The sequence below is a fragment of the Trachemys scripta genome, chromosome 7 (assembly GCF_013100865.1).
Source record: "Trachemys scripta elegans isolate TJP31775 chromosome 7, CAS_Tse_1.0, whole genome shotgun sequence".
In the NCBI taxonomy this organism is placed as follows: domain Eukaryota; kingdom Metazoa; phylum Chordata; order Testudines; family Emydidae; genus Trachemys; species Trachemys scripta.
This window is the reverse complement of record NC_048304.1, coordinates 24,611,600-24,627,469: the sequence shown is the minus strand read 5'-3', so window position 1 is coordinate 24,627,469 and position 15,870 is coordinate 24,611,600. Positions and strand designations below refer to the sequence as shown.

The 15,870-nt window shown below is 39.0% G+C and overlaps 1 protein-coding gene across 4 annotated transcripts in view; it reads right to left on the bottom strand.

The window, feature by feature from the left end:
• The window catches only part of DENND6A (DENN domain containing 6A), a 38,505-nt gene extending 23,004 nt beyond the window's left edge, over positions 1–15,501 (bottom strand). The window contains exons 1-7 of one of the 4 annotated variants that reach the window (XM_034776081.1): positions 15,262–15,501; positions 10,183–10,221; positions 10,037–10,079; positions 5,831–5,943; positions 3,640–3,720; positions 2,023–2,128; positions 626–705 (exon numbers count right to left, since the gene is read on the bottom strand). In XM_034776081.1, coding sequence (XP_034631972.1) covers positions 626–705; positions 2,023–2,128; positions 3,640–3,720; positions 5,831–5,943; positions 10,037–10,079; positions 10,183–10,221; positions 15,262–15,441 — 642 coding nt within the window. In that variant the 5' untranslated portion in view covers positions 15,442–15,501. Of the gene's footprint in view, positions 1–625; positions 706–2,022; positions 2,129–3,639; positions 3,721–5,830; positions 5,944–10,036; positions 10,080–10,182; positions 10,222–10,314; positions 10,480–15,261 lie in introns of those variants that run through there. The other 3 variants (XM_034776079.1, XM_034776080.1, XM_034776082.1) reach the window with 3 other exon arrangements.
• Positions 15,502–15,870: the final 369 nt, after the last annotated feature.

Here is a 15,870-nt window from a genome sequence, read left to right as displayed (position 1 = left end):
CAGTTCCTATCCCCATCCAACCACTGCACTTGCTATGATTTAGTTTAGTGTGTACTAGCTTAAGCTTTTTTAATTGTTTTTTTAATCGTTTTGTATTCAATATTAGGGGTAGGGATAGTTTTTAAGTTGCTTAATTTCTTGGACTGCCAGGCCCCATATATTGACTGATTTGCAGATTTGTAAAATATTGTAAAACTATTAGGACAAGCCAGATTTTCCTCGTTTCCATCAGTGTATCTCCACTGACTTGAATGGTGTTATATTCATATAGAAGAAAATTTAGCCCTAAATATTTTCAAGTTTTCTCCAATGTGCCAGTATATTTTGGCACGTCAATGAAATCACTACGAAAACCTCTTGGAAAGTATATTCTGGAGGAAAGGTGTTGAAACAACAATTAGCTAGCTGCTGTGGACTGGAAAAAAAATTTTTAAACATTTGTTTTGAACCTCTATGTAAAATATTAGTAATTAAAATTATAAATATCTATTTTAATAAGTTTTCAAAGGGCTCCAGGACATTTACTCTGAATCCTCCCAATCTAAACTATGAAAACAAGGCAGAATACACTGAATATATACAGTCAATGGGGGAGGGGGAAACCCAGTAAAAACCATACATTTACCTTCATTATAATGCCCATAATAGGCAAATTTAGTGTTTTCCCTGGGACTGGTGGTGGCCAATGATCAACATCACTACAAACTGAAAAACAGAGTCAAATAAGTACAGTTTGCTGTATATCTGAACAATTTAAGTCTTAAATTAACATTTGTCCCCAACAGCATCACTCCCCTGAGAGCTTTTCACTTAGTCATCTACTTTGTATGCCTCACATTCTGAACACATCTTATTGCATACCATAGACAAGTTCAATGGTGCATGTTATTCTAATATAACGTATTGTAAATTATTCATTGGTCCAATAAGAAGGTATCACTTTGTCTTCTTTTCCTTTTAATTTATATTACAGTAGCAGCCAGAGACCACAATTAGGATCAGGACTCCATTGTATTAGGTAAGTACAACTACATAGCAAGAGAAAGTAAAAGGAACACATGGTTATACAGATTAGCCATGAGCACAGTTTGCAACTACATTTTTTAAAGAAACAATAAATATTAGTGATATATCAATGATAAAGCCATGTGGCTAGAAAGCTTACAGGTTTTCTAGAATTTGTAGTTGTGAATACTGTTCACTAGTTCAGCAGGTGCGAGCTTTAAGCACAGAAGAAAAAGTTGTTTTTTGGTCAAAGACTGGGATACAATACAGTAAAACCCTGCTGATATGCACTTCAGTAAATTGCAAATCCCCACTAAAAGTTGATTCCAAAATTGCTGTTCACTGAAGCACAAAGCAGCAAGACACTGCTCAGAAAAGAACCAGCCTGGGCAAAAAGGAGAACGTATCTCACATCTGGACCATTTATAGCATTTAGTGAAGCTCTGAGACAGTGATGAGTCACTTATTATTGGTAGTCTCCTATTGCTGTTGCTTCTGGGAGATGGAGGCAAACCCAGATTCTTAGTGTCCCCATATCAGTAGCTCCAGAAGTTCAGAGGATCCAATGGGCATAAGGAAGCTATTAAAATGCCACTGCCTCCTCCACCTACTCTCCCCTTATCAGCAAAAGCTCGAGAGCCATTATACCTTTCTCTGTGACAGTGAATCCAAATTGCAAGGAGAGCAAATTACGGAGGCTGCCAACTACCTGTGTTGAGCAGGTGGTCCCCAGATGGAGAGGACAGATTTCTGGCTCTTCAATGGGGAGCATTGTGATACCCTTGGAAGGAGTCAGATTCTACCATATTATAATCTTCTAGATAATAAAAGTCTTCAACCCAATTTTTAAGAGTTTAACTAACAGCCCACCCAGATGGAAAATACATGCAAGCTACAATTTTTTTTTCCTGTTATTAACAAGCTAGAAAATGCCATCAGTATTTAGCTTATTTATTGCATGGAATTTCTGTAATCTTTTATGAGCTTTTCCAAACCAATAAAATAGTATTAACTAACCTGCTTCCAGGAAAGGTTCGTTCTTTACAAAATATTCTGGTGCTATATGCCTAAGCACAGTGTGGAAAAGATGGATATAAGGTAGTTTGCTGATGAGAACCAAGGACTGGAATAAAGAAAGCAGCAAAATAATCCAAGATTAAATAATTTTAATTGAGTCCCTTCGAAAAGTAGTAATAGCCATTTTTACAAAAAAAACCCCGATCATTTAACAAGTGTGAGTTTTCAACCAAATGTGTAACTACAAGTAACGACAAACAGATCTATAAATGCCAGCAGCTACCAATTTATTGTTTCAATATAGTGTAGTTTGGCTTTGAAAAACAAATGGCATGTTGTGATTGTGTGCAATACAAAGGCTTCTGTGTTAAGCTTGCTCAGTTTACTATAATTAAACAGGTGGCTTTAATAACAGCCTAACCTGCAGCTCAACCAGGAAACTTAAAGACAAACTGAGTTCTTTCTGGCTTGTGCATCGTCACCAGTAATTTGTACTCTGCAAGTCAAATTCTGCCCTCAGTTATATTTAGGCAAGCTTCTAGTGAGAGTAAAGTTTAGCTCTACAATTGGAATTTGGTTAACAATTCTGTTGATTAGATAAAAGCCAGAATAAAATTCAGCTAATTCTGCTGTAGTTTTGTTGGATTTGCAGGGCTAACAAGAGTGAAAAGTAGTTAAAATTATTTGTCACTGAAGTACACAAATATTACTTCAGACACAGAAGATGTGTTGAATAAGGTGTTTTAAAAAATAAACAAAAATTTGAGCATTTTTCAGAGTAGAGCCACAACAGCACTGGTTCACACGTACACACCTTTCCACCTTTCAGATATGGAAACCTATAAAAGGTCTAGATCAGAACCAATACTGGGAAGGGAGTGGATCACCAGCTAAGAGATGTAAATATAAGAAGAAACTTAGAAAGACTGAATTCAACAACAGAGTTGATGTTCTTCCTCCTATTAAAATGAGTACTATTTAAAGCTTTAAGGCCCACACTATAGCTTGAAAATGTGATATAACAGTTCCAAAGCCACGAAGCACAGTTTTCTCAGAACAGTATTCTCCAACCATTTACTAACATGGTTACTTAATTTCACCATTGTGGACAGGAATTTTATTTATAAAATTTCTATAAACCACATAGTCTGAGTAACTTTCTAGTATGGGTTCTTCACATTATAATATTGAGCTGATGAACATTACAAGTGTTTTCACCCTCAGTAATCAGAGTTTCAGGAATCTATTTCTCTGATCCTATAAACTAAAATGTACAAAAAACAAACTCGCAATTGGAATTTTTCTTCCATTTGATGGACTACTAGTCTTTCTAAAAGGTACTGTGGATACAATTATTTTGGAGATATACATGCAGACTATATAAAATAATGACTTATGAATAACATTTATAGTGAGAAGAATACAATGAATGCCCTACAATTTTTTTTGCAGCTATAGTTCAATGGTAGGTAAGTGATATTTCATTTCGTGAGCACCAATATGCTCAGAACTGTAAAGAAAAGCATGAGACACACTGCTTCTGCCTTATTGATCTTCAAGTCTAATGGCCTCAAGAATTGATGTTGTACATGTTTTTCTAGTAAGACATTTCATTACCTTCTGGAAGTAGCCTCTTTTTAATGTTTTGTCCCGAACTTGTCTAAAATATACATAGCCATAGTAATATGCAGGGTCCTTCTGTTAAAAAAAAAAAAAAAAAAAATCAATAATTTGAAAGTAAAGACTGTTCCCTATTTTTGAACATTCTATGTGTTATTTAAAACATCATGTTTTCTTACATACTCTAAATTTGATATCTATGGTAACGTGAAAGGATAATTTGCTTCACCCTCTTTACAGGAACTAAAAATTCTACAACTGCTTGAACAAAAAAGCTCAAGATGGACTTATTGTAGCACTAGCTGGACTTATTGTTTGTTCAATGTGCTTGCTGTTTCTATTCTCCCTGTACCCATGTCCCCCTGAAATTTTCTGCAACCAGACTTAGTTTCCCCTGGAAAACACTATCAGAAAGTCAAATATAATGCTATAAATTATCTCATCAACAGTTTGGCATGGATTATCAGTAAGAAAAAAAAATAACGTGTCAATACGGAAATTTGTAAAAAAAAAAAAAAAAAAAAAAAAAAAGAGAGCTATGCTACATAGTGTAAGGTTTAACGGTGAACTGAAGAGCTTCTACTGGCCTAAGAAAAAATTGTTTAAAATTTGTCACGACAATACAGATTATGTTAAACAACCAACAGGCATACACCATATACTTGGATTACAGTTCATATGTTACAACTAAGGCTACGATTTAGTCACAGAGTTCACAGATTCTATGACTTTACCGGACCTCTGTGACTTCTAGGGCTCCAGGAGAAGGAGACGGAACTGTGCGCCCCTACCATACAACTGGGGCTAGCTGGAATCAGGACCCTGCAGCACCAGTCTGGCTGCTTCCACCAGGGGTCGCAGCCAGGGCCAGGACCACATGCCCCTGCCCGGCGGCTAGACCAGGGGCCATGCACCCTACTGGTGGCTTCCCAGGGCTGTGTGCCCCCGTCCCCACAGTGGCTTGGCAGGGCTGCACACCCCTGTCCCATAGCTGCTGCCAGCTCTGGAGAGGGGGCTTTGTAGCCCCCGTGGCTGCACTCCCGCTGCAGCCCCTGGAACCAGGGGGGAGGGAGGAGGAGGGACCACGGGGTGGCGCCTGTCAATCTCCCTGCCCCCACATGGGACTCCATTCTCACCCCCTACCTAGCCCCCCCCTCCCCCCCCCAGTTATTTTTAGTAAAGTAAGGGACAGGTCACAGGCTCCGTTAATTTTTGTTTATTTTCCGTGACCTGTTTGTGACTTTTACTAAAAATAACCGTGATAAAATCTTAGCCTTAGTTAAAACCTCTCTCTGACAAATAAGGAATCCTTCGTTCTAGGCTCACTGTGGACATTTTCATTAAGTATTCAAGATGTTTTTCCTTTCCTTTTCATATTTTAGTAATTTAAATTTTGGTCTCCTGATTTTAGTTTGTATTGAAATCATATGACTATGAACTAATGTTTAAAAGCACACGTTAAAAAATTCATCTAAAACATTCCCAAAGCACTAAGAAAAAGAATGCACGGACTTAAAACAAACCTAGTTTAGCACAAAGTATTTAAACCATTTCCATCCACCCTAAACCCAAGAATTTACAACCTTTTCCACCTATATTTATCAATTAAGACTTGAGTTCAAGGTTCTGTATTTTCCCAGAAGTAGATGAAGATAATTAGTTTTGTAAAGGAATTCAGAAAGTGCAGCTTTGATTTAGGCGATGCCATCAATAGCTGAAAGAAAAACAGAACTCTGAATTCAGATCTTAGGAAGTAAAAAGTATTTTTATTTTTCATTAAGAAACCAAATCAATTATTTATTCAAGATCATGGATCTGACTACTTTCTATCTTTAGTTTTCAGGGCAACCCATGGAGTGGATCTGGTCATCGGTGGAATTTCCCTGTACCACACCACTTATCTAGCGATAAATAGCATATATACAGAAAAAGCACTTAATAAAAGTGATTACTAGAATAGTTTACAATTCAAATACCATCTGGTAATATCATGCAACAAAAGAAGGAAATTTATGAATATTTCTCTTTGAAAATGTTTCTTAATCAACTTCTCTAAATTAAATTTGGTTATTATGACACCAACACCAAAAATTCAGATCAGAGTTAGGGTACCTGTACTAAATTTTAAGTGTACTTCTGAACTTTCTGTTTTTAAATTGGGATATATTTCCTTTAGTGTATTTCCAACCTTTAAGGAAACTGGTAAGTCTCTGTCCAGCTGGTCCAGCATACAATGAAGTGAGAGCCTCCTACTAGAAGATTGGCGGAATCTAAAACAAAACTGTGTGTCTCCAAGACAACCTATGCCAAAACAAAAACAGAAAAAAAAAAAAAAGGAGGAAATAATGGTATCTTGATTTTAACAGACTTTAATTGAGGGCTTGTCTACACAGGGATGATACATCAGAGTAATTTCAGTTTGTTTGCCTTACAGTGCTTTGAGTCCACATGCAACCTTTTTAAAAAAGTGAACTATTTGGTCTTTTGGGCCACAGAAAATAATCCTCCTTGCAAGATACCCTCTCCAGCTGTCCATAACATTCAGAAAGTCTCTCTGCCACTGCTCCCGCCCTTCGTCCAGGGTTTCTTTCCTTGCTCTCACAGACGTTGTACAATATATGCCAAGCACTTATCACACAAGCAACATAATGATGAAAAACATTCAGCCTTGATGGAAAGCACCATCACCTTCCTTTCAGTCTTCCAAATGCATGCTCAACTGTTATTCTGCAACTACTCAGGGTATAGTTAAAATCACTCCTCTCTCTTATTCAAGTGTCCAGTAAAAGCTCCATAAGCCAGGGAAGCAAAGAGTATGGCTTGGTCTCCCAAAATGACAGAAGAAATCCTAACTCCTTTAGTGACCATAGTGGTTTGGGGAGCAAAAATTCGCTTGTTCATTCCAGCAAGTAGACCTGAATTTCTAATTCATTGTCACGCGGCCTGATTCATGGCATAGAGGGGATAGAATGTAAGGCCTGATAGACTGTGGCTCTTGATTCAGCTGCAAGCTAACAACCGCCTTCAAAATTTGTTCTTATGTTGTATTAGGCTTTAAATCTGAGCAGGAAAGCTTAACAAAAAAAAAAATCTTCAAGTTGTATAGCTTTTATTTTATTTGTTAATATAAACAATTTTCCAGCTAACCTCTAGAATAGCATTTTCATCCAGGGAAGGACTCTCATGAGCTATATCTTTTTTCATACACGACCATTATGATAGGAATTCTAAAGTAAGTCACACTATCAGCAACAAACAATGGTTTCTCTCCTAAAATTAATCCAGTTTTATACACTATACTCCTAGAATAATTTAATCTATTCTTTCTAAAACTATGTTAGTACTATTTTTGAGTTTAACGTTAGGTTTTATTCTTGATACATTATACTTTCCGGTGTGATTTTTAATTGTTGGATAAATTTGCAACCATTCACATTTCTAGTAATCTCAGGTGAGGGCAATACATTTCATGATTCAGAATGTAAGCGAATTATATGCAGGACTCAGGAAGGAACTGCTCCTCTACCACAGGTATTAGAACAAAGAAAATATATTATCTCAGTTTTAGTCACAAGACAATAGGCAAAAATAAGTCTAAGCAAATTGTAAAAATTACATAACAGCTAAAAACATTTGGCAGAGCATATTAACAGCAAGCCTGTTTTCCCCCATCCTTCCTCCTAAAAATTACATAATCTGAACTTTGCAGGGGGCCCAAGTTGCTAATCACAAGTCTTCAACTCCCTTTGGAAGTTGAGAAGGGAGAGGATAAGTGAAAGAAGAGTTCAGCAAGCAGGACCACACACAGTAATAGAGGCAAGGATTACAGAAACAGAAGACAGAGAGCCTAGCATTCTACTTCTAGACATGCTTTTATAACAATGAAATACAGACTTAACAAGTTAGAAGCATTTAATTATTTCAATCCAATATTCCCACCTCCTACTAATCTTAAATATTTAACCTCTGTGCCTCCGTTTCCCCAGCTGTATAACCCACCCATTTCATAGTTATATTGGGAGGTTTAGTCACTGTTTATAAAAAGCTTTCAGACCATCAGGTGGAAAGAAAAGCACACATTTCACAAGCTAACATTCCTAATATTTCACTTACACATAATAAACTAGGGTTCCTACAGATTAGCACAGTACAAATAACTAGATTTTAATATTTTAAATTAGAGCTGTCAATTAATCAGTTAACTCACATGATTAATTTTTTATCGCAATTAATTTTTGAGTTAATCACAGTTTTAATTGCACTGTTAAACAATAGAATACCAATTGAAATGTATTAAATATTTTTGGATGTTTTTCTACAATTTCATATAGTATTCTGCGTTGTAATTGAAATCAAAGTGTATCTTGTTTATTACCAATATTTCCACTGTAAAAAATGATAAAATAGTATTTTTCAATTCACCTCATATAAGTACTGTAGTGCAATCTCTGTCGTGAAAGTGCAACTTACAAATGTAGATTTTTTTTGTTACATAACTTCACTCAAAAACAAAACAACGTAAAACTTCAAAGCCTACAAATCCACTCAGTCCTACTTCTTGTTCAGACATCGCTAAGACAAACAAGTTTGTTTACTGTAGCAGGGTGCTGGTGCAAAAGCACCTAATTACCCCTGCTCAGCCAGCTCCAAATCAAGAGAAATAGATTGGGGCTGGTGAAAAAGACCTGATGCCTGGCCTGGGGATTGGCTCCACCTGTGAGCCTGACAAGCCAACAGTTATAAGAGCTGGGAGCCAGAAGAAAAGCCAGCCAGGGAAAGGTCAGTCTCCTAGCTGTGGGCTGATTGCAGGAAAAGAGGGATCTAATCCTGTAAGCCTTGTAAATAGCTCAACACTAGTGGTGGGAGAACTGTGTGTGTAAATAAAGCCATGGGTACTGCATAATTGGAAGCCTCTCTGCACTTTATTGGGACAGCCAGCAGGCTCTGCAGGAGGGGCGTGACAGAGAACCTGTCACATTTACATTTACGGGAGATAATGCTGCCCACTTCTTATTTACAATGTCACCAGAAAGGGAGAACAGGCATTTGTATGGCACTTTTGTAGCTGACACTGCAAGGTATTTACATGCCAGATATGCTAGACATTCATAGGCCTCTTCATGCTTCGGCCACCATTCCAGAGGACATGCTTCCATGTTGATGACATTTGTTAAAAAAATGTGTTAATTAAATTTGTGACTGAACTCCTTGGGGGAGAATTTTATGTCCCCTGTTCTATTTTACCTGCATTCTGCCACATATTTCATGTTATAGTAGTCTCGGATAATGACCCAACATGTTGTTCATTTTAAGTTGTTCACTGCAGATTTCACAAAATGCAAAGAAGGTACCAATGTGAGATTTCTAAAGATAGCTACAGCACTCGACCCAAGGTTTAAGAATCTGAAGTGCCTTCCATAATCTGAGAGGGACGAGGCGTGGAGCATGCTTTCAGAAGTCTTAAAAGAGCAACACTCCAATGCGGAAACTACAGAACCTGAACAACCAAAAATGAAAATAAACTTTCTGCTGGTGGCATCTGACTCAGACAATGAAAATGAACATGCGTCAGTCCACACTGCTTTGGACTGTTATCGAGCAGAACCTGTCATCAGCATGGATGCATGTCCCTTGGAATGATGGTTGAAGCATGAAGGGACATATGAATCTTTAGCGCATCTGGCATGTAAATATCTTGCGAAGCCAGCTATAAAAGTGCCATGCAAATACCTGTTCTCACTTTCAGGTGACATTGTAATCAAGAAGCAGGCAGCATTATCTTCTGCAAATGTAAACAAACTTGTTTGTCTGAACAATTGGCTGAACAAGAAGTAGGACTGAGTGGACTTGCAGGCTCTAAAATTTTACATTGTTTTATTTTTTAATGCAGATTTTTTTTGGTACATAATTCTACATTTGTAAGTTCAACTTTCATGATAAAGAGACTGCACTAGAGTACTTGTATTAGGGTGAATTGAAAAATACTGTTTTTTGTTTTTATACCGTGCAAATACTTGTAATAAAAAATAAACAAAGTGAGCACTGTACACTTTGTGTTCTGTGTTGTAATTGAAATCAATATATTTGAAAATGTAGAAAACCATCCAAAAATATTTAAATAAACGGTATTCTATTGTTGTTTAACAGCGCAATTAATCGTATGATTAATTTTTTTTAATCGCTTGACAGCCCTATTTTAAATTAAGGTTAAACTGTGAATTTCCTGGGTTTGTAATGCTTGGGGGTGGGGGTGGATAATCACAACATTCCTTGTAATACAGGTTTACCCTAAATTACTGATAAGTACTGTCAAACTTAACTCTGTCTTAGTATAGTTTGGTCTGGAAATAGAACACATACCGATTTCAGATGACAAAGTAAAGGAAGCACTTACCTGAATTGGAATCTGGAAAAGACAAATAGCAAATACTGGTTTTCTGGAATGGAAAAAAAGCAACAGAGCAGTTTTATTTCCTGAAACACACAATTTTAAAGTGACATACTATGTAATGTACTGTATATGTAACAGCTCTTACTCACCTCTTTATCTGTAAGTTTTGAATGCTGAGGATATATTACCTACAAAAAAAAAGTTATTTTGTTTGACAACAGAATGGATAACAGACTATAATAAGTTCATCTTTTAAATAGTTGCTATGATGCAGTACTCACTGACTTGTCCATGTCTATCCTAGTTTCAGTACATGGTAGTGAAATCACATTTCACAACACTATCCTTTTTCCATCTGCTAGAGTTTGACTTTCACACTCCTCAAAATCAGTGCTCTTTCCTACTCAGATAGTCTTCATTATCACAGCTGCTAGTTATATCATAACTTGTCTTCTCAACCAGTCACTGTAAAAACCTTACTGGTGCAAAAAAATGTAAGCTTACTGTCTCTCCCCCACATCTGGAAAAAAAAAAAGGTAGAAATTGACTGAATAAGAATGGTAACTAGTTAGAGTATGTTTGTTGAGAATCAGTGTTCACTCCAGGCTACAGCATCCCTTAACTAGATAGAGCTAACATAATTGCCACTGCAGCCACTTGAGGTGATAAAAAACAAAATTGTGTGCGTAAAGCAACTGAAGAGAGACAAAATACAGACTTGGCTTTTGAAATAAATGCACAGCTTACTCCTCATATGCCCTTTCACCAATGTGATATCTTGTCTGTTGTTTTTTTGAAAGCCGCCTGGATAAATAGGGCAGGTATGTTCCAAAGTTTAAAACACTTTGGATGGAATCATGGCCCCACTCAAGACAATGGAAAGACTCCCATAATTTTAATGGAGATCAAGATTTTACCCTTTTACTTAAAACTCATATTGTATTTACAGAGATGAGTCAAATGTTACATCAGCAAGAAGGCAAAATATTTTATATTTCGATAGACCAGTACACTGAAGATTTATCTTGAGGTAATTAGAAGTACATACAAAAACTGCTATAAAAGAATGTTAAGTTTGCAAAGACTTCCCTTTCCTTCCTGGATCAAATAGAGAACATAATTGCTTGCACAGCCCTCATCATGCTCATTACATTTACAGGTCTGCATTAAGATAATGACTGTAATCACATTTTATTCTTCAGGGCTTCAGCCAGTCACCTATAGTGGTCAGGAAAGAATCCCCCTCCTCCCCCCGGATGTACAGCCTTTCCTGTATGTATTCTGGGGGTGGGTTTTACCTTCCTTTGAAGCATTCCTAAATCAGCACATTGAGGTGGTTCCAAGAATCCTCTTTATAGATGTCTGGCTGGTGAGTCTTGCTCACATGCTCAGGGTCATACAAATAGTCAAATACGGGGTCAGGAAGGAGTTCTTCCCCAGGTCAGATTGGCAGGGATCTCACGGGTTTTTTTGCCTTCCTCTGTAGCATGACACATGGTTCATATACTGGGAACATATACTTAGTATCTCACCTAATCAATTCCTGCTACTGTAGGGGCCTCAGACACTGGTAGCACCTTAGTCTTTCTGGGTGAAATTTAATTGCCTGTGATATACTGGGGGTCAGACTAAATGATAGGATGGTTCCTTCTGGCCTTAAGTTCTATGAAACTATGAAAATCAGGAAGTATCATAATCAAGGTCAACCCTGCAACTTTAATTTTACAGTCTTTAAGTACATAATTATGTACTAATTTTTCCACAAGGAAAACTTGCCTCCATCCTAGGATGGCAGTATGAGACCTGGCTTAATAATAAGGATTATAAACTTCATATCATTAATACTAGTCAGCGATAAAGGTGAAGACATGAATTTTTGATCTCCTGACTCCCAGCCCAGTTTTACAAGTGCTGAACAAGTTCTACTGCACGTATATAAATGGCAAATTTCTGAAGCTTGTAAAGTGACAAAATCTTAATGGGTTTTCAGTGACATCAGAAGACACCTCTCCAACCTTAAGATCAGCCCCCTGCCAAATTTCAAATTCCCAGCACCCCAGGGTTTGGAACAGCAATTTCAGATAAAACTACAAAACAACTTAACTTTGGCATTTTTCCCTAACTTTGTTTTCAGAAACAGCTAAACTTGTTTAGCTCGATTTTTTCCCAAACATTTCAACAGAAGTCTCTAGAGACCAAGTATGAAAAAGTTCAACCCAAGCAGTTAACCTTTCCGAAGAGCTCAATTCAGTTGGAAACAGTGGCCATATAATGGGAGTAGTAAACAACCTTAATATAATTGCTGCTAAAAACTCCATCTTTAACAACGCAACTCCTGTTACCAAAAATCTGACAAAAACAAACACACACACGATCTTCTCTTTCACACACAAGAGAATAATTTAATGCCCCACTGAAATCCAGTTTGTTTTTTATTAAATTTTAGCAAATAGTTTAGAATAGGAAGTTTATACTGTCTCCAACTGAAAATGCGGGGGAAATATAAGTAGGATTAATGTAATTACCAACACCGAAATATGGCCAGGATACAGGAATTTCATTCTACCAATGCAAAATGTGCCAAATTTTATTTATCACAGGTAGACAGCACTTCATTTCTCTCATGAGAAGTGCAAGATCTCCAGCTTGGTGCCTGCCTCAGACTGATTTTTTTTTGGGGGGGGGGGGGAGGGGGGCAATGTTCAGCTAAAACAATTCAAACATTTCTCAGAATGAGACATGGGGAAAATGTTGTTTTTCCCATATTAAATTTTTTTTGCCACTATTATGTTGAGAAACTTTGGTGTCTCCATGCTTTAGAAGAAATACTTGAAATTTGTCAGGAGGTGGGGGAGGGGGGTCACCAAGGTGTCAAGGATGTGCCTTTTGGGGCCACCATGAAAGTCAGCCAAAATTTGTCCACATTATAATCCTCTGAAAAATCTCCATTTCCATATGCTCAGTAGAGACTTGATAGAATTAGGCAGCTTAATTCTCTGAAGATTCCATCAGTACTGAGTATGCTCCAGTACTTCACACCTAACAGATGTCAACATGCACTATCCCAACAGAGCAACTAAGCATGCTCCATTCCAGAACTGCAGGGATGAAGGCAACACTTTCCCTGCATTTGACCCTACTGGTGACTGGTGGTGCCAAGTACCAGAACTGGGGACAAATGTTCCCAATGCTCCCATTGTTGGTACCCAGGCAGTGAGGAGGAGGAGGAAACTGCCTGATTTGAAGGCACAGGGGTGAGAAATTGCGGGGGAGAGGGGGGAAATGCAATGAGGGGACAAAGGGGCAGGATGAGAGAGGAACAGAACTGAGGGGAGGACTGGGTAAATATAGGAGCCAGGGATAGCCAAAGAACTGGGGGGGGGGGGACAAAGACAAGAAAAGGGGACACAGGCAGAGGACAAAAAGAGGCTGAGGACAGGGGAATAGCAGCAGTAGAGGGGAGAGGCCAGATATGACAGGGGCAAAAGGGTCTGTAACCACTATAGATCATTGTGGAAAGTTTTGGTTTACATTACTTGCCTCATATCACATAGGAACTGTGGAAGAGGCAGGGATAGAATCTAATTTGCTATAATGGCATTCAAATACCTTAACCATGAATACCAGAGTTTCAGCAAACCAGCGTTAATAAAACCCCATTTAATGGTGAGAGCTAAGCCACAATTCATAAATAGAAGCAATGCAAAGTGATTTAAAAATAGTGGGCATTGGAGACAACCAAATTTTACCAGCTGTTTGAAAAGAAATATATAAGACAGCCTTACTGAGTCTTGCAGACTTGCAGTTTTCTATATACGCAAGGTACTGTATTGCTCCCTCTTTCCTTTGAAAGAGTTTCAAGACAGAAGACCAGATGTGTGTTCATTAATTCCAGTTAAGAGAAAAACAAGTGTTCACTTTGTAACTTCCATACCTTTTGGCATCTCATAGGGTTGAGAAAGTTACCTGTACTTTGTTACTCAAGGCGAAAATTTTGTTGCTGATTAAAGACAGTTTAACTGATAGAAAAAAGTCTTAGACCCTAAGCATGCAGATACTTAATTTTAAAAAGAGATTTCCACAGAAATTTATGGGATTGCTTGCGTGGCAAAAGTTAAGCATGTCCACAAGCATTTGCCGAATACGGGCCACTGTGAGCTCTCCTCACTGCTGAGAAAAGCTAAAAGGACAGTGTTTAAGTCATGTGTTGCAAACAAATTAATTTATCTTTGTTGTTAGTAATACATTATAACATTAACCGAATCAAATTTTTAACATCAATTTACTTATGGCTATTTATTCTATTTACATTTCTCTTGGCTATAACAAAGAAACACCATTAAGTCTGTTTCAACTTTGTTAAGAGCTGCAATGTCTGGGTTTCAGAAATTTAACAGTATATACTTACTGGTGATCTGGAGAAGACTGAGAAGATGGTCTACACTCAGACTGCTACAATACATCTTTTAAACCTTTATTTAATACCTAGATACTATGAAAATGATACTATTAGAGAAATGTGAAAAACACACTCATTTTGGATCAAGATGACAATAGCTCAGAAAAATGCACTGAGGGGTGATGGGCATAGGCTAAACAATTATTTGAAGTTAATTAATTCTATTACTTGTCTTGGTGTTTGCCTGCTTTTTATTTTCAAATGTAGAGGAACCCAGTCAATTTAAAATCCAGTTGTTTTAAGACCATGAGTCTAAAGTAGTTCAATATATTGCCCTTACCTCTGAGTCAAGTTTTCTGATTTCATGCAATCAAATCTCTCGTTCACTCCTTTTTTTTTTTTTTTTTTTTTTTTTTTTTTAAATTTCCTCTGTTGCTGTGTGACACAAACAATAGGGGAAGTGCCCGACTCCGGGAGAGCGATAGTGAAACTGACTCTACACAAAGTGCTGTCAAACCCAAACGGCCCCCGCCAGTGCCGCTGACCTGCAGGGTCACGCAGGACGGAGGCTGGCAGGTGAGGCGCCTTCGTGCAGAGTGAGCGCCTCAGGCGGAAGGCATCTCCCCTGGAAGGCGCAGAGCGGCCCCCCGGCCCGGAGCGTTCCCCTCCTCAGTGCCAAGGGCCGGGCGAGCCCGGGGTCGGCGCGGCAGAGTCTCCCGGCGGCAAAGGAGCCAGGGTGGGATACCGCAACCCCGACCCCGCCGAGAGCGGCGCACAGGCAGCTCCACCGGCTGGGGAGAGAGGGGGCCCTCCCGCCCGCGTCGCTCACCTCCACGGCCTGGCCCAGCTCCAAGTCGAAACCCACCACGCACACGCAGTGCAGCCAGGCCGAGAAACGGTCCCAGGGCAGCAGCGACAGGCACCGGCCCGGCGCAACCTCCTCCGCCTCACAGGAGCTCCGCGAGGCCGCGCTGAGGGCGCCGCTCTGGCTCTGCTCCCGCGCGGACATGGCGCGGCCGAGCCGGCTCCGGCCCGCAAACAAACGGGGAGAGGGCGGCAGGGTAGAAAGAGAGTCACGTGACGCGCTGCGCGCTCCGTCTTCTTCGGGGACGGGAGCGTCCGAACTCGTTGGGGAGGGGAGGGGAGGGGAGAGCGGGAGCGTCTAAAGCAGGGGTGGGCAACCTATGGCACAGGTGCTGAAGGCGGCACGCGAGCTGATTTTCAGTGGCCCTCACACTGCCCGGGTCGTGGCCACCGGTGTGGGGGGGGGGGGGGTGGATCTGCATTTTAATTTAATTTTAAATGAAGCTTCATAAACATTTTGAAACCTTATTAACTTTACATACAACAATAGTGTAGTTATATATTATAGACTTCTAGACAGAGACCTTCTAAAAACATTAAAATGTATGACTGACACGCGAAACCTTAAATTAGA